At 43.9% G+C, this 24,604-nt stretch overlaps 1 protein-coding gene across 4 annotated transcripts in view; it reads right to left on the minus strand.

The window, feature by feature from the left end:
• Positions 1–2,025: 2,025 nt before the first annotated feature.
• grm3 (glutamate receptor, metabotropic 3) overlaps positions 2,026–24,604 on the minus strand; it is a 36,933-nt gene continuing 14,354 nt past the window's right edge. For 2 of the 4 annotated variants that reach the window (XM_076734012.1, XM_076734013.1), the window contains 11 exons: positions 23,142–23,708; positions 21,701–21,844; positions 17,930–18,199; positions 16,819–17,437; positions 9,590–9,832; positions 9,291–9,480; positions 7,820–8,129; positions 7,523–7,716; positions 7,277–7,409; positions 5,598–5,775; positions 2,026–4,236 (listed from right to left, as the gene is read on the minus strand). In XM_076734012.1, the coding sequence (XP_076590127.1) occupies positions 4,160–4,236; positions 5,598–5,775; positions 7,277–7,409; positions 7,523–7,716; positions 7,820–8,129; positions 9,291–9,480; positions 9,590–9,832; positions 16,819–17,437; positions 17,930–18,199; positions 21,701–21,844; positions 23,142–23,459 (2,676 nt within the window). In that variant the 5' untranslated portion in view covers positions 23,460–23,708 and the 3' untranslated portion in view covers positions 2,026–4,159. The remainder of the gene's footprint in view (positions 4,237–5,597; positions 5,776–7,276; positions 7,410–7,522; positions 7,717–7,819; positions 8,130–9,290; positions 9,481–9,589; positions 9,833–16,818; positions 17,438–17,929; positions 18,200–21,700; positions 21,845–23,141; positions 23,709–24,604) is intronic. The other 2 variants (XM_076734014.1, XM_076734011.1) reach the window with 1 other exon arrangement.

Here is a 24,604-nt window from a genome sequence, read left to right on the forward strand (position 1 = left end):
AATGTTTTCATCAACTGAATCAACAACCTGACATGTCACTTTCCTTTTTGCACAAAAAATCCAATCTAAGACACTCAGTGTCAGACTGTTGCAAAGGGCTGTGTAGACCAGAAAGCTATCGACAGACGCTGCCCTTACTCTTTCCTTCTTCTTTTTTCTTTCTTTCTCTGCATTTCTTTCTGTCATTTTTTCTGCCTTTCTTTTTTTTAAAAATTTTTTTTCTTTCAGTCATTCTTTTTTTGTTGAGGAGCGTGAGCCTACACACTGGAGTGCATTGTCCTAAGGCAAGGAGCACTCCAGTAGATAGTTTAATTGGAGTGCCATTACTTAGGGAACAGATTAGGCAGGAGTGTTAGAGACATCTTTCAACATTTGCCAACACACCCTATGAATAGAGTCTGTGTGTGTGCCTGTGTGTGTGTGTGAGAGAGAGAGAAAGTGGTGGTGAGGGGCTGCTAATGTTGCCGAAGAGACAAATCTATCTACACTTGCGTTCAACGTTTAGATTTTAGCTGAGAGTTATAGAGTCTGCAAACAGACGCACTGGACTACATTTTCTGAGCAGGGCAGATGAGACACAGAAGGACGAGCAGACAACAACAGCTGTTTGCTTGTTGTTATTTATTATGATGTCATCACAGCCTCGTTATTGCACATATCATAAACACGGAACTATTGCTTTTTGCGATGGACCGGCTCCAGAGCTCAACTTGACCTGTGCCTTGTTTCGTCACAGAGATCCTGTCCTGTTTCAAAGTCTTGAGGCCAAGGACACATTTTGTTGTATAGCTGGGGCCACAGCACAGAGGCCTCTGTAGAGCACATGGCAGTTGGCAGAGGCTGAATAGAGGAACAATGTCCGTAGTGGATGGTTTGCTGTTTGAAAGGGATATTCATGAGTAAAGCCAATTAAGAGAGCCACAGAGCGAGTTAGTGGGTACATGAGATGATAAACTGAGTGTAGTTTAGTGAGAAAGGTGATGTATTTCAAAGTCATGCATGTTTATTGCATCCGATTCCCATTTTCATTTCCCCATATGTTCTCCAACTCCTTTATCTACCTTCCCCTTATCCCTTTTCCAACCTCCTCCACGCCGCCTTGTTGGCATGTGCTGCAGTGGGTGCCCAGATCTGAGTGCTTCAGTTTTAAGTGGGGGGCTACCAATCTGTTGGTCTGGCTTAGGTGGTCTTGGCTGAGATGGATTTAGCAGCAAGTTTCACACATAGAGCGGAGATGGGGCGGACACTGGTGGCGGGGGAAAAGGTTGAAGGGGCGAGGTGGATTAAGAGAGAGAGGGTCAGAGGAAGAGTGTGAGACCGTTGTCCGAGACTAGTCCCAAGACTAAATGAGAGGAGAATCAGGGTTAAGTGCTCTGTTTGTGCGCCCATTAAAAGCCGGGAGTAGAGTCCTGGGCCTTGCTGAGCCAAATCTCATCAGTCACTGCCAATTTGAATCACTACCAGCACCCCGTTTTTCCTCTTTCTATTCCTCTTCTGTTGCCCTCTCCTCACCCCTCCTCCCACCCTCCTCTCCATGCAGACAAATAGACATTCCGGCAGCGGATGTGGTGGTTGTTGTCCATAGCAACCTGCCATGCGGGGTGTATCTTGTGGGAGCAGGACCACTGAGTGGATGCCTAAGCCTTCTGCTAACAAAGACTGTGAATCTCTGAGATGCTTTTGAGCTTCCATAGAAGCGCTGCGACTTCTGGGCTGTGGGAGTGCTTTACATAATCCAGCAGCAGCTCCCCTCTGCTCCGCCACGTCGCTCTCTCCTCCTGCTCTCTGCACCTAACACACACGCCCAATGTAGGTCGGCTCGTCTTGGCGCATCCTCTGAAATTCTTTCAATCTATCATTCAGCATGGTAATCACAGGGTGCTGTTGCAAAGCTGCAGACCAGTCCAGAGATCTGTGTTCAACAGTCCTGATCTTACCTTGAATTTTAACACGAGGGAACTACATTTAAAATGCTTGCCTGGGGGAGGAAATAAGTGATTCGGATCACATATTTTGTCAGAAATATCAAGTATAACAGTCACACTTTATTTTAGACAGCATATTATAGTATGTAACCATTTAAGATCAGTTCATTAATAAATGTCTGACATTCTAAATGCAATAAATTCACTCTTTAAAATGAAATATGCTGTAACACAAAATTAGTTCACTAATTTAGGCTATTTCAGATTTTCTTATAAAAACTTTATTTATATGTTTTTGTCATTTATTCCCCCACCTCATAACTGCCACCCAGCAGAGTCTTATATTCTCATATTTCCAGCCACAAACAGAGAGTTTGATGGTTATGGATGTTCATAAATGTGATGTACGTTATGCATCTGAGTTCTACTCTCAGCGTCCTTTTGTTAGCTGGGATCTGCCAGCAGCTGACATTGTGTGCTCTGCTTCCTCTTGTGAGCCTCTCTGGGACTGCCGAAGCCAGCTGCTCCACTGTGCCTCTCAACGTCAACACATTTAACACAGACATGTAAACTGCACACTTCAATAAGTCGACGAGTCAGTGACTTCATCTTAATGGTATAAGAGCTTCTCCTCCCCCTTCCTTCTTTTATTGGAGCCGCTAAGCTGTAAAAAATGTAAAGTAAAATCAGTGTGATGGCCGTCTATCAGAAATATCCATTTCCTGTTTTTTTAACCACAGACTGGAGAAAGAAGGGGTGGTAGAGACAGTCATTTTCACCGAAGGATTCCTCAGATTTCTGATTGCTGATTACACTTCAGGTAAACAATCAATGGCAGAAGGCTTGGTAGGGAACTAACTCGTATAGTGTTGCCCTGAAACATGTACTCCATACTGGGGTCGCTCTTACATTTACCAAACAAGGATTTGCAGCTGGTAATTTAAAACATCTCTTACAACCTCTATCTGGTGCACTATCAAACATACATTAAGGCACATAGCCATATTCAGAACATCACCACATATCTATGGGGCACAAAAACATAAGCTACCACCCCCCTGTAATTGGAAAAATTCAACATGTGCTCAGTAAAGCAGGCCGTTTCCCTCCATTAGCGTTTGAGTCATCTGAGTACATATTCATACTTACAGGAGAAGACACCAGTTTGTTTTTGCTGACAGAACTATCGCAGCACTATCTGTATGAACAGTTTTGAGGCAAAATAAATGCATTTGATGTACTGTGTCTTTGCAGCCCCGCTATTAGTTGTTATTAGTGATCCATTACAGCAAACCTCTAAAGAAACAGCAGTTCGAGAGTGGGAGTGAACATACTGTCGCTTTGGTGAACACATGTCTGGAACTATGGCCATTAAGATAAAGGGATTCCATGATTAGAAATAGAAAAATGAACATTTGTATCAAAAGCAAAACACATTTTTTCCTGCAACAACAGCCACAAAGGGTTCTTTATACGGATCTAGGATGCAAAGCAAATCTATTAAGATGTGAATAGATGAGTTCTCAAACCGGAGATTATGGTCTGGCACAGTGTAACTGTAAGTCGATGGGTTTGATGGATTTTTCTACACGTCTGTTCCAGCCATCTTATACTATCCAGTTTATCCCTTTGTCCACATTCATTTGAGGGTTACAAGACCGTCAACATTGTGCTGTTTGAACCATCAGTAGTATAATATACAAATGTACAGATACACAATAGAAATGCATACATAATTGGTTATTACAATGAGACCTACAAAAAAGCATGAGAATAAAAAGTCTGTGGGATATTGCAGGTGAGGCAAGCAGAGCCACAAATGTGCATCCAGACTGAGGGACACACACCCTCCTAACATGATTAAGCGCATGTCTATTTACATCGCATCATAACAAAGCTATCAAAAACAAAGGCTCCAAAAATTCCTCCTAAAAACTTTTTTTGTTCTTTTGTTTCTCTACTTACAACAATATGGATTCCATGTATGTACATCCCTAGAAAATAATTTAATTATAGTTACACACTTTCTACATTTGTGAAACAATACAGTTCTAGTCCACAAGGAAGGTTGTTTGTTTGTTTGTGCGTGTATTTGTGCGTACGTGTACACATGTGTATGTGTGTGTGAGTGTATACAGTGTGTGTACGAGGTGGGGAGTGATGGTTGAGGGGAACAATGTTCATGGATTGGCTAACAGTCGCAGGGGCAGGTTTAGAGACTGGACTGGATGTGGTCACAGGGAGGAAGTAGTGGAGTCGACAATTTCTCTGCCGTTGCACACGGTTGGGACGTGGTGGGCGCTGACGGAGGCTAGAAAAGGAAGAAAAGGAAGATAATTACAAAGAAATCAAATGTTCTTAGGTGTTAGATTTGTGCATTTAATCATTCATAAACCCTTCCTCAGTTATTGAGTTAATGATGAAAAATCCCTTCATGCCTTAAAATGGCTTGGATGTGACTCTACACCTTTGCTTTTATTCAGTACACACAGATCTATGAATATGCAAATACTCTCCGCCTCTATCTCCACCCACCTCTCTGCCACTCGCCTGCAGCTTGAGCGTACCTGCTCACCTTCGACTGTGTGTGCTTATCAAACACACAAACCCCTGCTTGTTGTCTGTTTTGCTAGCTACTGTAAGCTACACAATGGCAAGTGGTGATACAAGAGCAAATCAGCCATGTGTATTTGAACCGGATACTGATTCTAAAGAAGAAGAAGAAGAAGAAGAAGAGCGAATTGTACAGGGTCGTCTCCAAGTCGATGATTCAGAATGGTAATGTAGTTTATGTAACGCTCTCTTCAATGTTAGAATCGTAACAGTTATGATAACACGAGCCTTAGGCTTGACTATGTTAACATGTTATGGAAAGCCCCACAAATGGGATTGGTTCCTTAGGTAGGCGACCTTTGACAGTCTGGCAGTCTGAATCCATGTCACTGGTGCACTGTAGCTCCATAGTGAAAATGCTCAGCCATAGTGTTGAGCATGTTTACCATTTCCCTTATTTCCATCCCATGGACATGTTGCCAACGTTAAAACCTGATTTTCACTGGAGTGGATCAATAAAAGTCCATCCAAATCTACAGCTACAGTAAACTTTGAATGGTGGTGCAAATACAGGCTTAATCCAATGGCAATAAATTTAGTATCATTGCCAACTTCTTTCAAGCCAGTTAAAGTTTATCTTTATTTTGGGGTGCAATGTGTACTACATACTGTATATGATTACTATATATAATTTTTTTTCTGTTGTCACAAAAAAACTTGAAATATGTTCCAATCAAAAATTCCAGTCACTCCCTAGAGGCATACTTCTTTCTTGGCATCTCACTGTCCTGCTCAACACTGCAGCTCTGTTAGGAGCATGGCATTCTTCACAGTCTAACCAGCTCATGTCTGAATCATGGAGACCTTCCTGGTTTTGGAAATACCATTGTGAGACTTTTCAGAACTGTTCGTAGGTGTTCAATGCTAACAAAATACAGACAGCAAACACCTTGATACTAAAAATGATTCTGTATACATAGGAGTGGGGAAACAGGACTGTCCAATGTGCTCTGTGCTGAAGGCTGAAAACACCTATTTGACAGAGTTATACTAAAAAAAAACAAAAATACTGCCCTAAATCCTGTCTCTTTAAAAATGAGGTAACTGCATGTAACCTACCATGAGATGCGTATGTGGTGGCAGCCCCACTGACACTGAAGCGATTGAGGTTAAGCCGGTGGCTGGTCACATTCTTCTGAGGCTGAAACATGATGATATGGACCTTGGGAGCAAACATACAGCCGAGGACCACAAAGCCACTCAGGCTGACTGAGATACACATGGTAGTGGTCTGAACCTGCAGAGGAAAGAGGAGGAGACAGTAATTAGTAGCCAGACTTTGATGGATAAATCTTATGCTAATTTAGCACAAAGTAATTGCCTTTAAGAGCTAATTCGATGATAATAATCTGTAATAATGAAAATTTTTCAAAGGCACTTTTTGAGTGACTATTACAAAGTGCTGAACAGAGAGTGAAACAAAAATAAATTAAAGCTAATTCGATAAAGAAAAATACAGAGCATAAAAATGCCTACAGTAATTAACCAATCACTATATGTACACAAAGCCAATGAAGCCTGTAAAGTGAGAGTATAACTCTTTATTGGCAGACTTTGCTACCTTGCAACAGTCCAGAGGATAACAATTACAGGATGGATCAATAAAAGACTTCATCAAGAGAGACTGCAGAGGCCAAACTTAACAGCATCTCAGCTCTAACTTCATTCTCTGCGAATTATTGTGCAAAACCAACATTAAAGGAAAGTCTTTAGTAGGTCTAGGAGAGGTGTATCCTGTATGCCACTTTCAAGTCGCCATATCATTGCTGTGTCTAACTTTGTGGCTGAAAAGTGTTCAAGAAGGTTAAAGGGTTGAGTAACAGCAACTCGCAGTGAAACCACAGTGCTGTACAGGGAAACACATTAGTAATCAACCCTTCAACATCTCCTCTGCGTATGTATTTACTTACAGAATGTGTGTGCGAGTGGGCGGTAGTGCATGTTGGTGATGTAATGCCTCTACCTGACTAATCTTAAAGTCAGATTACAAGGCCAAAGAGATGCTTATTTCCAGAGAGAGAGCGAGAGAGTGAGAAAGTGAGCTGTTTTTCACAGGGATCAAATGAGCAGCCCCGGCATCAGCACTCCTCTCTTATGCCCTTTGATACAGTGCACTGCATGTGTGTGTGTTTGTGGAAGTGTGTGCTTAAAGTTTGTGTGTGTGCTTAAGATTTGTATGGATCAGGTGAACACTCACTCCCCTTTGCTGTTAAACCTGGACATGTGTCAGCAGTTTGACAGAGCCTGTCTGTTTGTCGTCCCAATACTGCAGAGCTGGGACATTTGCCAGCAGGATTAGAAATTGTCTAAGCTGCCACTTCACCTGTGTAGTCACTGTTTTCTGACTACACAGTGCTTGTATTAATCATGTTGAAGGGACAAACTGTTCACACAGTTGCATTACAGGGACTCCTACAGGTCTTCAGAGGGTAAATCATTTGGAGCTCAGAGGAATAATTTGACATTTTGGGAGATACTTTGCTGAGATACAGATGAGAAGATTGATATCTCTCTGGCACATTAAACTGATATCAATCTTCTTATGTAACTCTGGGCAAGAAAGTGAAAAAGCCTTTTTAGCCTATTAACTTTTCTGTTAAGATTGGGGTTACATTCAGTTGGGTTGGGGTTCGGGATGTAGCAGTGATGGTTAGGATCAGGATTACTCTACAGGAAATTAATGTAGGTCAGTGCAGAGGCAAGTATTGGTGTGTGTGTGTGTGTGTTCAAGAAGATACCCTGTAGTCACTGGATGTAACGTAGAAAATGGGAAGAAATGCCAGCCAAATTATGCAGGTGGTATACATGGTGAATCCAATGAACTTGGCCTCGTTGAAGTTCTCGGGGCACTTCCTGGTCTTGAAGGCATACCTGGAGGGAGAGAATCATCTAAATTAGACAAAAACTGATTCAAAGTCTATCTAAACGCTTATTGCTATTAAAACAAAACTGATGGCAAATTGAATCAGCGGCGACACACTTACACAGTACACAGGATGACCAGGAGCACGTCATATCCCAGTGACAGCAGCATGCTGGAGTCGCGTACATTACACTTGAGGATGACAGTCTGTCGTCTCTCTGGCAACGTGAAGCGCCGTGTCCCGGGAACTTCCAGCAGCAGCCACACAGACACCATCACTAACTGGACGGAGATTAAACTCAGACAGATGAAGACCTGAAAAAGAAGGAGACGTAGGTAAGGTCATTGAGATCCTCTGTTTGCCTGTCCATCCATCTGACTGATGCAGATGGATGGACATGATGGTGCAATCACTCACCTGAGAGGACGGGCTAATGAAGCGTGGTCTCGCTACACCCGCTCCATCTTTCACGCCGCTGAAAATCCTGGCTATTCTGTTGGTTTTGGTAAGGAGGGCGGAGTAACAGACAGCGAACGATGTGCCCAGGCCGAGGCGCCGCAGGGCACAGATGGCAGGAGAGGGTTTGGCCAAGAAGAGGAAAGTCATGGCGTAGGACATGAAGACGCCCGAGAGGAGGATGTAACACAGCTCTCTGCCTGAAGCTTTCACCAGCGGTGTGTGGTTGTGTCTGATAAACACCCAGAACACCAGACCGGTGCACATGAACCTGTGGACGGGAAGTGTGTTGACAATTAAAAAAGTAGTTTCATTAAGTCACATTTTTGGTAGGTGCTATTCCACAAGCAGGGCTGAGCCGTATAACAACATATATCACAATAACCAGAAAAGGCTCATATCATTATACATGTTTACTATAGGTATAAAAAAGTATGTCTGCAGTATTGAGCCTCATTGACCTCTAAAAATTACCGCTGCCACGCCTGTCAAGCTTTCCTGTATCGCATTGCGCACATACAGTTTATTTGTGGCAGATTTACTGCTTAAAACTCTAAGTAATTTTGAAACAACTGGTCCTTGCCTTGACAGATGTTGGCAGGCTTCTCATTTCTAAATGATTGCATTCTGTTTTTATTTACATTCTACACAGCGTCCCAATCAGGACTGTACATCATACTAAAAGACTAAACCTGCATGTCCCATCAGAATCCTCTCCAGTTGATAATCCGTGCAGGAGACATTTAAATAAAAAAGCAGCATTGTTATTGCAGTGTACAGCTAGAATATAATCTTAGTACTGTAGGTATGATCAAGAAAAATGACTCGTACTTCATGGCTCAACTTCAATGATGTAAGAGAAAAAGCTTTTAGGATGAGGACTAACTGATCTGTTTGGCAAACAAAGTGCTATCTTGGTTAAAATGGGCTTACAGCCAATGAAAAGTAGAATGGAGCTGCTGATGTTATCCTGAACTGTCAGAACCAGCTTCAGTGTTGAGGTAAACCAGTAATTGCAGGATATTTACCAAGATCTTCAAAGGGGTCCATAAAGAGCTGGGAGACTATGGACTCATGCACCAAACTGAAGTAGTCATGAAAGTCCTGGACAAGGCCCACAAGAATTACTCTGAATCTGAGGCAATTGCAGATTTTTAATCTATTGCTTTCAATTTTGAGGTTGTATTTTTTTGTTTTGGAAAGGCTAGAAAAAACGTCACCTTCCAGGCTATTTAAATGCTCTTGCATTGCTCTTATGAGAGCCTTACGTACACTACTTCAGCTTGAGGAAAAATGATTGGACAGTCACAGTTTCAGGGAGGGGTTTATGGAACAATCAGATCCCTTCCACCATCCCATCATTCAATCAAACACACTTACACCTCTCAGGACCAGTCATAAACTGACATCATATTGACAGTCCTTCACTCACCCGACACAGGCGATGGTAATTGGACCGATGGCCCAGGCATCTTCCCACATAATATAGTCCTCGGGGAGATCGTAACAGGACGTCAGGTCATCAGTGGGCCACTGGCCAGGAGCACAGGGCGAGCAGGTGAACTCATCAGCCAGGTATTCATGAGGCTCGCAGGCTGTACAGATCCAGCAGCAGTACTCACCTAGGAGACAGGAGTATGAAAAGCAGAATGTGACAGTCTGAGATTTTTCAAAAGGCACTGCTGCTCGGTCTGGTATGTCATAATGACAAGAAAGAACATTGTCTCCTACCTGCCTGCATTTTCTTCATCTCGTTGCGTTCACAGGGGTCGCTGCACTGTGAGGTGGGTACCACCTCTCTGGGCCAGCGAATCAGCTCGCTGCTCAGGCTCAGACTCTCTGCCCATTCACCTACCGGGACGTAAGTGTAACGATCGGCAGAGCGCTGGTAGCTGAAGATGTTGTATCGGCCCATGCCATCCCCCTGGGAATCGAACTTCACGACTGTCTCAATGCCTGGAGGAGCGAAAGGGGCTGGAGGGGTTGAAAGGAGACAAAGAGTGGAAAAAAAAGTGATAAGATGAGTGGAAAAAGGAGATTAAAGCTTAACAATCACAATCATTCCATTGATGCCTCATTGATGCCTCTTAAAAGCAGCATTGAGGACAGAGACAATAAGCCATGGTCAGTTAAGCCTTAGGAGTCCAGAAGAGACAGTGAAGGGCATTACAATAGTGTTTTCATTATTGAAGACCAGCCAGTTGCAAAAGTATTTGCTAAGAGGCTATAAATTCCTGGTATGCTTGGTGATGTCTGTGTATCATTGGCCTCCCATCCTTCCCTGAGGTCACACAGGGACAAAAACGCTGCTCTAAAATCCGATCTGACGAAGATTATTATCAAATGCATCATTAACAAACTGTCCATAAAGTCATACAGGCATGAAGGCAGAGGACTGAATCCCTGGGTAGTGCTATAGCAGCCCACACATTGATAGAATTAGCCTCTGGGTCTCTCATGTGAGGGAGGTACACTGCTGAAACTGCCAAATTGGTTTGTATACAAGTTGTTATGAAAGGATTACCATCTACCCTGAGGATGTGGGAACAGAAGACGTAAAATTGGCAGGATGCTGAAACCATTAAAAACAACCCAAGGAGAAAGGGACTGGGCAAAAAAAAAAAAAAAAGTAACATCTTGCAGGCAGTGTTGGACCTGACAGTGCTGACACTTGGTCGTTTTGACACAGACAAAGTGTATGTCACTCCTACAGTGCCACTTCTGTCCTTACAGCGGAGCAATCAACTCCGTGCTGCTGACACACTGTACACGGCTGAGTGTTATACGCTGCTGCCTCCCCTGTCAAATGATGATGTGGCTGGGGATAGTACAGCGTACACTGGATTTATAAAGCATCACTCTTCAACGTATAACAAGGCTGTCTGTCCTCAGCGCACCGCAGCATTAATGGCGCTGCGCTGCCTTCCGCATATCTCTGTGTCATTGGGTAACTGCAGAAACCACGGGCCAAATTCTTTCTCCAAACATACGGCTTGGGATCAGTGGAATGAATCAAAACGCAGTTTGTGAGTAGGCTGTTGGTCTGAAAAGTGTGTCTGCGCATGAGTGAGGAGTGTGCACATGCACGCCTGTGGAAGCTCCATTAGGTTTTACTTTACAGTGTGATGGTTAAGGTATTGCTCTGAGCGCTGTGGGAGGCTGTGCTGACAGAACCAAAGCTCTGACCCTGCTGTTAGTGCCGTGTGTGTGTGCGCGTGTGAATGTGTGTGTGTACGTGCTTGCAACACTGACAAGGGCTAAAGCTGTGCTATTGTTGTGAGAGCTCAGTGTGTTCAGAGAAGAATGGCGTGTCAGATGGCAGCAGAGGGGGTTAGGGTTTATGAAATCCATAAATCACAGAGACAGCACAACTCTCTATCTTTCCCCTCTCTCTCTGTCACAGGAAATTTTAAGTGTCAAGTCTTCTTTGAATTTTGGGGCTAAATGTTTAGGTGACAGCTAAATGAAAATGATTTCAATAAGAAGCTGCTGATAATATCTTCAGACGAAGAAGAGTTATGAATCCATTATACTGCAAGTTGGCAGATAATAAAGTCTGCTAATAACACTGAGCAATAAGACAAGCCGGGCCTCCTCCTCTTAGACACGCATACACACTCACAGAAACACTTTGCCACTAGCTAATTATCATAACTGCACCTTATTAGGACCTTAGATGTGTGCTGAAGCCTAATTAGCTGTATGTGGTAATTACGTGTAATACAGACTAAAGAGATAACGGCATTAGCCTACAGACCCATTTGAGGGCACTGTGTTGTCCTTGACTTCCCTCTAACAGATCACATTCAGAGAGCGATAGACTCAGAAGACTGGTGATTCCTCCTCATAACCTTGCTGATGTGACAGAGCGGCTTATCAGAAAAGCGTATGAGGGTGCAAGTTAGAGCTGGCGAAGGCCACCGAGACCCCTCTGGTGACTGCAGAGAGCTGAGACAGGCAGCCCAGGTCCTTGACTGATGGACGCCACTCCCTCCCCTCAGCGCTCTTCTGGCCTTAATTTAAAAGTCTGGTTGGCTCACAGTTCCAGTGGCAGAAAGATTTCGCTTCTGACTAAACAAGACTAGACAAGAGTCTACAGCCATGCAGTAAATGCGAGGCTGCAGTTGAGCTAACTGCTGATATTCGCATGTTCAAATTCATCCTGCAGGGAACATGAATGTCTGTACTAAACTTCAGGGCAATTTATCAAACAATTGTTGCTACAGGAAAAATCAGGAGATCACAAACACGTGGTACCAATCCATCAGGTAGATTTAAAGATACTTTACAGGAGAAGTGAAAAATTTGACTTGTTGGTGGCGCTACAGAAAAACTTAGAAGATCACCAGCGTCATTAGGTTTCATCCTCTGGGATCTATGAATCTCCAAACAAATGTTCATGATATTCCACCCAGTAGTTGTTGAGATATTTCAGTCTGGACCAAAGTGGTGGATCGACCGACCGACCGACGCACTGACATTGCCATTCATAGAGCCGTGCATTTGAATACCGGCAGACACACAAGAGACAAGTGCAGGGGTGGAGCAGTCAAAAGGAAGTTTGTCCCTGAGGTACCTTTCTACAGCATTTGTCTGTGATGTAACTTTGATGAACCATGAACTGAACCAATTGGTTCATTTGAAGAACTGAATGTGGTGACCGCTTCCTAACAGCAGCTTGTGGGCTTTACTGATATATATTCAAACATACTGTAATGCAGCTTAATCCCTAAAACACTGATGATTGCTGATTCTTGCTGCACCTGCTGGCCCAGTCCAGCTCAGGGCCACATCAGGCTCAGCTCTAAGCACTTCTTGTAGCTCTTAGTGACTTTCCATCCCTGTGAGGTGCTGCCAGCATCTCAAGGCAGTCAACCAAAATCTGCTCTTTATTTTTGGTAATGCAGTTAATCAAACAGCAGGGGCTCCAGAATATAAAACAAATAATAGTACAAAAAAACCCCCAGAAAAAAGTTAGGTGAGACAAACGCAGCCTAACCACATCCCTAAATTTTGTGAGATACTTTAGCATTCTTGCTAACTTGAGAAACACCTTATTATTCTAGCTTAATTAGAAGCATGGTGAAAACAGGCTTTTCATTCAGAAGCTGTGAAATTAATTATGTTCTCGGCCATGTCGGGCTAAAGCGAAGCCCAAGGGGGATTGTGGGTATTAAAGGCAAGGAGAGAGAGGAGGCAAAGGGGCTTGGAAGGAATAAGTAGGAATAAGTAATCTAAAAGTGGAGAGAGAATTAGAGCGAGGTTTACAGACTTATAAGGACAGGGCAAATCTTTTCTTTGTGTGAATGTGTGACTAAAAATTCGAAAGCTGGCTGTTGATTAGTTGCTGGCTAGGGAATAGAGAATTGTATTTCCAAGCATCAATTCACCCGAATTTAATCTTGATTTTATGTTTGTTAAAGTAAACACCACATATAGGTCATATAGGTAAGTGCACATCTGTTCCAGGTAAAACAGAAAGACGCTCTGCATGCTAATGGCGTGACCAACCTTTCTTGTCCCTGTTTTTCCTCCTTCAGAGGGTTGATGACCTTACACATCTGTGCCCAACAGGCACATACACACACACACTCAGCACAGGGATGCACTCGCATGTCACAAATGCACACGCAGACAGATCACATCAGCTATATTTGTTCTCCTGGCAGATTTGGTCCCAGGGGACGGAGGTGCTACCTGGGCCACGGACCAACAGGCCACAGGGGAACAGAGGACAGATAGGGTGGAGAGAAGGAAGTCTCGAACAAGGGAGAGAAATGTATAGGAGGAAAGGTGCAGCAGCAGAGAGCTGAGGCTTGACAGAAAGAAAGGTAGTGAGATAGGGGAGACAAAAGGGAGAAAGGCAAAAGCAGGGGGTGCTGGGATGGAGGATGAGCCGAGAGACAAGATAAGGGCAAAGAAAGGAGGGAAGTGACAAGGGAGAAGAGGGAGCAGAATACGAGAAAAAACAGAGAGGAGATAGCAAAAGAGAGGAGCAAGAAACTGATGTGACGGCGGCAGAGATACAGGTGGACGGAGGAAAGCCTTTAGACGGAGGAATCAATAGGGAAAAGGTGAAGGATGGATGAGCCGAAGGAGTGAGGAACAGACCGGCGCAGAGAGGCGGTGGAGGCAGGAGAGCAACCTTGTGAAGTCTGAGTGGGATGTGCTGTTTTTGAATGTAGAGAGAGTAGGACACTCTCTGGGTGAGAAAGAGAATGGAGACAGAAAGAGAGCGTGAGATAGAGTGATGAAGAGTGAGAGAACGAGAGACAGAAAGACAGAGAGAGTGGCAGAGAGTGACAGAGACGGAGAGACAGAGGAAGAGTGTGAAGAGAAAATGAGGGAGAGGAGTGAAGGTTGTTCTCCAGCATCTTAACGTTGCAGTAAGCTCTCTGCTCAGTATGGCCCTGAAGGCACACCGCCTCTGCTAACACAGACATATCACACACACACACACACACACACACACACACACACACACACACACACACACACACACACACATGCACACACACGCACAGAGAAGGGGGAATATCACATCTATCACCACTATTTGAACAGAAGACTGTGCATGTGTGTATATACTGATATGTTTGCTGCAGATCGGGGAGGTGGGTGGGTGGGAGTTGAATGATGGCTTTGAGAAGTGTGTGGGTTGGGGGTGTCTGCAATTTCATGCTGGTTAAAAAAACAAGCATTTCAAGCTGCCTCTTTGTAAAAAAAAGCTGACTGTCTTTGCACGTGTTTGTGTATGCGTCTCTTGCGCGTATGTACGTGTGCGTTTTGTGTTTGAAGGATCTAGCAAGGCCTCATAAAAATGCACAAATGTGCCCCTGTGTCTATTACTAGTTGGCAGGGAGCTGTTCCCATGATCTACCAGATCACTTCAACAATTGGCAATAGTGTCGGCTTCATTACCATAGCAACTAGCGAGATGAGACTAGATGAAGAGAGCGGCATATGAAAACACACTCCTAACCACACAACATACTGCCTCAGTGCACCACATACGCTGTCAGTAACACACAACAAGGGCAGCCTTATCACGGTTAAAGACACAATCTGCTGTGTTATGGATGTAAAGTGAAGTCCAGGGGCTAGTAAATCAGGCTATTGGGAAGCAAGAAGATACTAGTGAGACCAAACTTTGATGCAATGTAAAGAGTGTGTAATGAACATGCATATGTGTGTGAGAGAAGGAGATGGGAGAGAGATAGAGAGCGCTGAACAGTGTTGGTTTTCCGTCTGCTACAGTTCAGACTGAGAGCACTGCGGATGGTGATGCTGCAGTATTTATCCCCCACATTCAACCTCAACTCACCTCAGCTCCTTCCTTACATACTGTAGACTGTGGATGGAAAGATGTATATGTACAGCAGCAGTGCGAGTGCGTCATTCGGGAGTGACCGACAGCTCAAAACAAACGGCGCCACGGTTCCCAGTTTAACTGTGCCGCCACCTTCAACATCCTCATCGTCTTATCGACACAGATTCTTTGAGTGTTTTTTTTTTTTTTACTGATGCAGCTGTATGCCATGCTGTCACTGCTGACACTGAATCTGTAAAGAACTCAAGATTCTTGTACATGCTGTTACTCGTTCCCTGCTGCAGAGTAAAGACATGCGCCTTATGGACATACATCAGCAGTGAAAAGAAGGGAGGGAGAGCGGGAGAGGAGAATGTAAGGGAGAAGGATGATCAGACATAGAGATGTAGGGAAGTCACAGCGGGATTCGCACCTCCTTTCCTCTCCTCTCCAACTTACTCCACAGCATTTTTAAACTTCCTGTGTCTGAATCTGCATATCTATTCCGTCCCTCTCTGTATGCATCCTATAAGGGAGTGGTTATCATCTATGCCAACCGGAGGCTGCGACTGCAATCGCCTTGACTATTTCCTCTCTCTCTCTCTCTCTCTCTCTCTCTCTCTCTCTCTCTCTCTCTCTCTCTCTCTCACTCTCTCCCCCTCTCCTTCCCTTTCTCTCCTACTCACACTCTTCCTCTCTCTTTAGTTCTCTCTGTCTCCCTCCTCTCAGGCAGAAATGCTCCAAGTCCTTTGATTTGTAGCAGAAATGAAGATGGGGATTTTCAAAGAGAATCCTCGTCTTCTGCTGACGCACGCTGTCCCACTCCGGCATTGCCTCAGTGCTCCCTTGTTCCTTCCCTCCTTCCCTCCCTGTCTCTTTTTCTGTCTTACTCCCTTTTACCTTACCCCAAACTCTCTTTTCTCATTTTAGTCTGCCTGTCAGTCTTATCTGTAAGCTTCCTTCCCCCTCCCTCCGCAGGTGATGCCATTCTTTTCGTCCTCCATCCATCCCTTCTGTTCTCTCCCCAGCGTCCCGTGGCAAAGCTGCCGTGTTAGTGCTGTTTGTTTGGCTGTTTTGATGTCTGCTCCTGGTCACGGTTGGTGGGGGAATAAGCACCTCTAAACCTGTGTCAGTCCCCGAGACACAGCAGTTTATTTATAACGCTTCCTTTGTACGCCATCTGTCAGTCAAGCCAATCCTCTGTCTCTTCTCTCCCAACTCTACAGAGACAGACACGCATCCCGCTATAGGAGCTATTATAACACACACAATCTCATTAGCGCAATAGAGAAGAATATGGCTGACGGATTAACTGCAGCTCTCATTCCTCAAAGCAACTTTGTAGTGTCGTATCAATTACGCATGGGTAATAGGTGTCAATGGCAGGCTGGCTCTAACAATACATAGCAATTAAGCGGCTTTTTCTCCGTACTTTTTATGTTCTGTGGTTTGGCTGCTTTGGCTGAGGAGGGCAACATGCCTGTGTTGTTCATGAGAGGACTGTTAACTAGGCACAGCCCTCACATTCCTGTCTCTTTCTTGCTATCTCTTCCCTTTCCTCCACCAACCTTCACTTCTTTTCACTCTTCATCCACCTTGAACACCTTATCTAGGACTCTTCACTTTCTTCGCTGTGCTCCAGCTCTCTTACCTGTGAAGCTGACATTAAGGATGTAATCCCTGTAGAGTCTGCGCCCATCCAGTGCCTTCATGCTGTCGCACAGCTTGGTGGTGTTGAAGCACAGGCTCCGTTGCATGTTATGGAGAGCAATGGCCATGGCGTACACGGCGTTCACCACAAACATGATCTTGGACTCTGGTTCAAAGTTAGTCTTGTCCATTGACAAGTCCTTGTCACACGGCGGGAGAGGCGTCTCTCCCAATCCAAAACCACCCCCTCCTCCTGTTCCTCCACCACCCAGGGAGCACTGAAACCGCTGCTCCCAGAATTCCCTGTACCAGGGATTACGATGGTTTTTGGCTGGGTTCAGGCTGAGGAAGTAGCGATTGAATTCTGGAACGGGATTGGCTGCCAGCTCAAGTGTGATGGCTCCTTCAGCGGTGACCTCATTTCCCTTGATAATGCTTTCCTGTGCACCCCAGCCATCGCTGGCGACCCAGATGAAGGAGGTGTTAAGCCTGGCAGCAGCTGCCAGCAGCTCTCTTGCATCGTCGCTACGCAGGAAGAGGACAGCCACACGGGCGTTCGGCTTCTGGAGGAGCTGACGGATCACTGCTTCATAGGACTTCTTAGCATTAGAACGACCCACCTGGACAGAAAGAGGGCATTAATGAAATAGCAGATGTATTGTAGATTCTCTTTCTGCTCCCAAATACGTTTGCTGTCCCTGCATCACTTTATATTACCATCATTCACAGCAAGAAACAAACATAAAATGTCTTCTGTACTTCTCTCTCACGCCATCATGCACCTCCATAGCAAATGAGATGAAAAATCTGACTGTGAAAGTACCCAGAATAAGTTCTTGGAGATAAGCTTTCATTTTCTGGTTCGGGACTGATAACACCACTGTAATATAAACCCCATTTGTGTGTAAGACAAGATAAGACATGGACACAAACTTTTATAAGCTCACAAATTTAGTGTCCCGTTCATTGTTACTGGTGCAGCTTCAGGCCATACATCAATGTGACACTGCTGATTAAAGTTTGGGGTTTTTGGTGTCTGGTGTTGAGCACTGGTTGCTTCTAATCATGCAGAAATAAACGCATATTCTATTGTATTCTTTTCCACGCCTTACCTTCTCTGAAGTAGCGATACAGATGTTCCTCATGCGCGCCTCTTGTTCGAAGGCCTCTATACCGGTTTCACCATAATCGCCCTCCGATGCCACGGTGGACACGTACGTCCAGTTGAAGAACCGGAGGATCTCGGCCATGGCTTTGGCCTGGTAGAAGTCAGGGGGCACCGTACGGGCGAAGTAATCGTAGCGGGTCTTATCACTGAGCTTGGCACTGGTTGACGCGTAGCTTATCTGAGGGATCTGAAAGAGCCTGAGAAGATTGGCAACCTGCGGGGAGAGACACAGTTAAATGAGACATGAATCAATCATTCAGTTTTTTAAGGAATTGTAGGAAGGTAACATTGATTGACTGATAGCTCTTTTTAGCCTGGATTCTCCAGCACGCGGAGAAATGATAAGGGAGTACTCTAATAATGACTGAGAATGAATGAATGAATGAGAATTATACAGGAAAGACATGTTAGTTGGAGAGACCAGCAACATTCTGTGCTTAAGAACTTATAATTCCCATAATTTTATTTTAAAACAGCCCTTCTGATGTTGTCCTGCATGAGTTTGATTTGACTAATTTTAATCACTTTGTATTGTTGACTAATTTGAACACTCTCTGAATGTTATTGTGCTTTGTCCCATTATCCACTCATGAAAAGTCTTTTTCACAGTTCCAGCAGTGAGGTACACAGTTTGAAAGCACATGGTATCTGTCAGGCCTGCGGTGTGGAGCTGTGTTAAACTCAAAACTGAATGCAGTCAAGCAGCTACTTATAGTGCTTACAACTCAAATGTTTTGAGAGGTGGCAGCAAGAGAACCAATTACTGTACAATTAATTCAATGGGGCACTTGAAAGAAACTGGAAATTTGAAGGAAACGGGAGGATACACACCAGACATGGTGAAATGTCCCCAAAACAGACAATTTTTGTGTGTATTACATGGGAAGAGAAACCTCTCTGTGTGATAGAAAATGTGAATTTCACAAAGAATTACAGCTAGGATGAACCCTTGCTCTCTTATCTGCCTACCATATACTGAAACAGATACTCAGAGTTCAGATCTGATCCAATGTCCTGTCACATGTTTGAACTGATGAGAAAAATTATCTGATCAGTACTTGATATTCCAAACAGTAAAGTAAACAGAATAGTGTTTCAGTTTATAGGGAGCTCTTGTCTGTAATATGGTCTGTTTAAGGACTGTCAACTAGCAATGTAGTAATGTCAAAAGTCTATCCAATAAAATTTTACTAACTGCAATAAACAGCTCACCCACAGCTACTTAAAAGACATGCCAAACTGCAGGCGTGTTGTTGTGTTAAAGGATTTTTTTTTCTTTAATGTCTTTGACCAACCGGTCTGTATTGGAGAACAGATTTCTGTGAGTGAAGCTCTTCAGTTAATCAAATATTAAAAGTTTGATCAACAATGATTGGCAAAAACCTGCAAAATAAGTCCCACAACAATATGATCTTTTAATAAATCTATTTATTTCTTCAATTTGAACATATTTTGAAGGTTGCTGCTGATAGTAATTGCTTCATGCATAACGTGATTATTTAAAGATAACACACAATGCAGCAAGTGTAGGAATATATGCACAGGGAAAAGCCTAAAATAACACACACACACACACACACACACACACACACACGTTTGGTTTTCATCACTTTTGGGGACATTACATAGACTTACATTCATTTCCTGGAGACGTACCCCAGCCATAACCTTAACTCTTCACCCCAAAATTTAACGTTTTACATTATGGGGACCTGCATTTTGTCCCCACAAGTAAGGTGAGTCTGCGTAAACAGATTTATGTCCCCATAACATAGTAATACATGAGCACGCACACACACACACACACACACACACACACACACACACACACACACACACACAGTTCAATAAATCACTGACTCATGCATTAGTGATGTCCATCATCTGGGGTCTACTGATGTCCATATAATATTCCCTTTTACTGCTGATTGGGGTTTGGTCATGTTCTCTTCATTACAATTTCAGTCACAGACGCCAGCACAAACAGTGGAATTATAACTGTTACACATTCTCATGCGCACAGAAGTCATGTAAACATATACAATCAAACATGCACACACACACAAATAAACAAAAAAATACACAGCCATTCTGTTCTCGCCTCGGTTTAATCCTTTTAGAGCGCATCACTCTGAGCGTTTCTACATTTCCTTCATAGCTCAGCTGATGAGCTGTTTTGACAACATGTCAGAATCTCATTAGACTAATAATGTAGAAGACTAGAAAACACACTCATATACATATATGGATGTGCACAAGGACAGTTAGACAAGTGCACAAATACCTGCACTGACACACACACACACACACACACACACACACACACACACACACACACGGATAGCTGCTTATAGTACTTCAGGCAGGTTTTATGGTTTTGACTTAAATGTCAGGGAAGGTCACGCTGCAAAATGTAACCGCATTGCTCCATTACCTGCCACTGAACAATGACTACAGCTAGCTAAGAGGCCTGTCTGTAGGGACGTTGAGAGTTTACTCTGTTAGTGAAAGCTGCTCCCTTCCTGTGAGAGAGGGAATGGAGATGTACTGTAGCAATGGGTTGAATATGAGAGACGAGTAGGAAAAAAAATGAAAGGGAAGGAGGAAAAAATTGGTGCAGTGGAGGGCTGCTGTGTATTTTCTGCTTGGAATGCAAGTCACACACACACACACACACACACACACACACACACATATACACAGACATATACACACACGTGTGCGAACGGTGGAGAGGAATGATGCCTGCTATGTAAATGCCTTCAAAACATTGGAGTTTAGTTGTGCATGGTTAAACATAAAATAATTCCCTATGACTTCATTTAGAAGCAACAGACAGATTGGCCAAGTAGAGCGACATGAAGGAGTAGCTGGATTAGCTTCACTGGCAAGAGATCAGAAAGCAGAGCACAGTTTGGGTCTCGTCAACAGCGCTGCCCTCGGAAAAGACAGGTAAAAACAACAGCAACGGAAACAAAGGGCAACAAGAATGAGCCGCGAGAAAACAAGGGATAATTATGTGTGATGACGGACAAGAGACGGAGCAGATGTGTTAACAATGGCTGCCCCAGGAAGGAGGAGGAGGAGAAGAAGGGGGCTGAGGTCAGCATACACTGAGCTCTCCCCAAATAGCCGCGAGGGGTGCCTCTGAATGCATATAAAGAAGGAGAAAAAAGAGAAGTAGGCAGTGATGAGGGGGAAGAGAGCAAAGATTTAAGGGGCCGAAAAAAAGAGAAATACATAAAGTGGGAGAGGGAGAGAGAGAGAAAGCAAGGGTGAGAAAAAGAAGACAGAGAGACAGTTGCAGAGATTAGGGATTTAAGGACTGATAGGAGGATGCTTTTGTGCAGTCACAGCGGAGTAAGGGAGAGGGAGGTTTTATGCTAAACTATGTAAATTACCCAGCTCTGTGACAAGAGCTACAAGAACTGGGGAGACACACAAGAACACATCAGTGGAACTTGGTTCTAAGAAAGTACGCACACACACACACACACACACACACACACACAGTGAGACGGGCATGGACACACTTGACCTGCCATGTCAGTGGAAGTCAGCTTTTGCACACTTGGTTATGACACAGTACCATAACAAGTACCACTGGTACTTGTGCAAGTAAAAAACGAGCAAAAGCCACCAAGGACGTTAAAGAGAGATGATGATGGTAAACGTGTTTGTATAAGTGTTCCTATACCTGCATGCTGTGCGTTACCTGTATGGAGACGCTGCTGAAGGATCCACCTATGACTCCAGCGATGGCGAGGGGGCTGTCGTCCTGCAGAGCGTAAGATCCGTCTGGACAGATGAACTCTGTGTCGTCCACCTTGGTGAGGGAGGCTCTTACAAACTCCAGAGCCTACCGAACACATCCACATAGATATTTTAGTTCAAGTGCTGTGCAACAGACTGAGTACCATATGGTTGATATCATCTCTTATTCTTAATCAGCCTGTGAAACACTTTGAGTTACGTTCTTTATAAGAAATATGCAGCATAAATGATTGTGTTCCTGTAATGTAATATCTCTATTACCTTTGAAAGGACTGTAAAACCCATTGCTTCACACTAAGGGGGCTTAGTTGCTTTTAGCACAGGGTCCAAATTGCAATTTAACTCCTCTGAGACCAAGGAACATTATAACATATTGCTGGTCTATGGACAATCAGCCAATTAACCTGCAACCCATTTGTAGGAAGCAAACGTCAAGAATCCAAGGTTTATGCAATCAGTCCAACAGCTTGTTGTATAAGATCACTAGACGCATCATCCCTAAATGTTTAAGCAATAGATACAATATATATTTTCTGAAGACAACAATCCTTGAGGGAAGGCTTTTATATATATATATTATTATATATATCCAGTTCATTTTCCTCACTGCAAATTGCTTCAATCTCTATTTCTTGCCAAGGATTTCCTGACACCATTTGAAGCAGCCATCCTTTACCCATAGTGGATAAAATTGAATTTCGAGGTACATTTACTTTACCTGAGTATTACCTTTTAATGAGACCCTATAGTTTTACTTGACTTAAAATGGAAAGTGTGCTCTTTACTTCTGACACCACAGCTCACTTTGCAGAGCAACTTTTTGAATGTAAAATGAAGCAAAAGTTGAAGTCGCCCAGCAGCAGAAGAGACAAACAGCTAATTAAACAAACTGTGCCCGAATGCTGCTGTATCTAAAAAGTTGGATCAGCATCCACAGACAACTGCAGATATTAATGAACATTCTTGGAGAATAAACTCTGGAGAATGGCTCTAAGTGAGTTATTATTTCAGTAATGTGCTTCTAGTCTTGCTTTAGTTGAGGATTTGATTACTTTCACCACTGTTATGTATATATAGACAGAAAAAGTTAAAGCAGTTAATAGTTATGTGACAATCCTGATTCCAAGAACAGGAAGAAAAACTGTTCAAAGAACACAACATGGTTTCTCATTACTTGGTACATTGCATGTGTGATACATCTTGGGCACTGAAGTTGTTAACAGTAAACAGTATCTTGTGCAAATGTAAGCTTATACCCAAAAAGATGTCAGGCAGCAGTAAACTTGAGATGAGAAAACTATTCCTTTTCCAGAAAAGTGTATTTAAAGACTGTCTTCTGACATTGGGGGCGGAGTTATCGTACAGTGAACATGCTCACCCACCTGCTCCAGTGCATAGGTATCTCTTGAGCAGGTGTCCAGGATGTGGACCCCAAGAGAGACCCCAGGTAGTAAAGTATTGTCCTTATTGATTCTATCTATGGCAAACAGCATGGCCTCCAGCCTCTGGATCCCTCTGTCCTCGTTCACACGCCCACATTCCTCCATCCCAGCACCTTTCTCGTGCACTGGGAACAGGCCGCCGAGCACCAGATCTCCCTCGATGCGGATCTCCCGGCGGGACGGAGGCGGGTCCCCAACGGAGAGCAAGACGCCCCGACACATCATGACCAAGACTAGAGCAGGTATGCGGGCAATCATGTTGATTTCAAGGAGGGATAGGATTGTCAAAATGTGAGGAGAGGCTTGGCAGAGAGTGGGACAGAGGGAGGTGGGGGGCTAAGGGTGAAGGTTAGGGGTGAGGGGTTGAGGGTGAGGTGTACAGTGCGCCTTGGAGTTGAGTCAAGCAGTGGCCGTAGATGCCTGGGTCGGTTTGTGGCCCATGAAACGGTCAGGGAGTGCTGAACTGGACCACACATGGAGGGGCACACCATCTGGACATTAGTCCTGCTTGGAGAGGAGACATAACGTGCCACAGGACAAATCACAAAGCTGTCAGGAGCTGCAGGATGAAATACTTTTCTAAGTGCTACTATAAAGTATGAAGACAGCAAAGCAGACATTTAGTGGAGTTTGGGGACACTGTTAACAAGGACTCAAAGTCGTTTCCGCTTCACAGCCAAAGTCAGGCCATGACTAAAAAGGATATGGAATTGTTTGGAGATTGTACCCTACTGTTCTCCAACCTCCCCTCCCTTACATCACCCAGTAAACTTTCTTCTTGTACATTTGAGCGTGTGTGTGTGTGTGTGTGTGTGTGTGTGTGTGTGTGTGTGTGTGCGTGTGTGTATGCCCCCGGTTGTATCAGTATAAGCCAGCTTAGATGGCTGGTTGATACATGAGCCCAGCCTTCTCATGCCACAGATCAGAAAAGCTTGTCTGATCTCTGTTCCAACAATTCTCTGCTCGTCCATGAGTTTATACCCCTAAGTGTGTGTGTGTGTGTGAGCGTGTCTGTGTGTGTGTTATCAGATTTATTGCTCCCCCTCTCCCCTGCATAATTACAATGCGAGGACTGAATGCATTTTACCATGAAAGAAGCTAACTGACAACAATGAGGCCAACAACAGCTGATGCTACTTATCATAGCTTACAACTCAATTAAAGCTATCATTGTGTGTCTTGACTGTCTTTCCTCAGAGATATCCTGAACTATTTATGAACAATATAAGATATTTGACCTTATTTTTAAAGGGCATTGCACATATTTTTCATGGCAGGGTCAATGTACCAGTCATGGACAGAAGTACCTGTAAAAACAGTAAAATGTTTTGTCCACGAAAGGTGGCATCAGGGTTCTCTCAGCTTGAGATCTGAGCAAAGTTTAAGCGGAAAGCACACCTTAC

The sequence above is a fragment of the Chaetodon auriga genome, chromosome 6 (genome assembly GCF_051107435.1).
Source record: "Chaetodon auriga isolate fChaAug3 chromosome 6, fChaAug3.hap1, whole genome shotgun sequence".
Lineage (NCBI taxonomy): Eukaryota > Metazoa > Chordata > Actinopteri > Chaetodontiformes > Chaetodontidae > Chaetodon > Chaetodon auriga.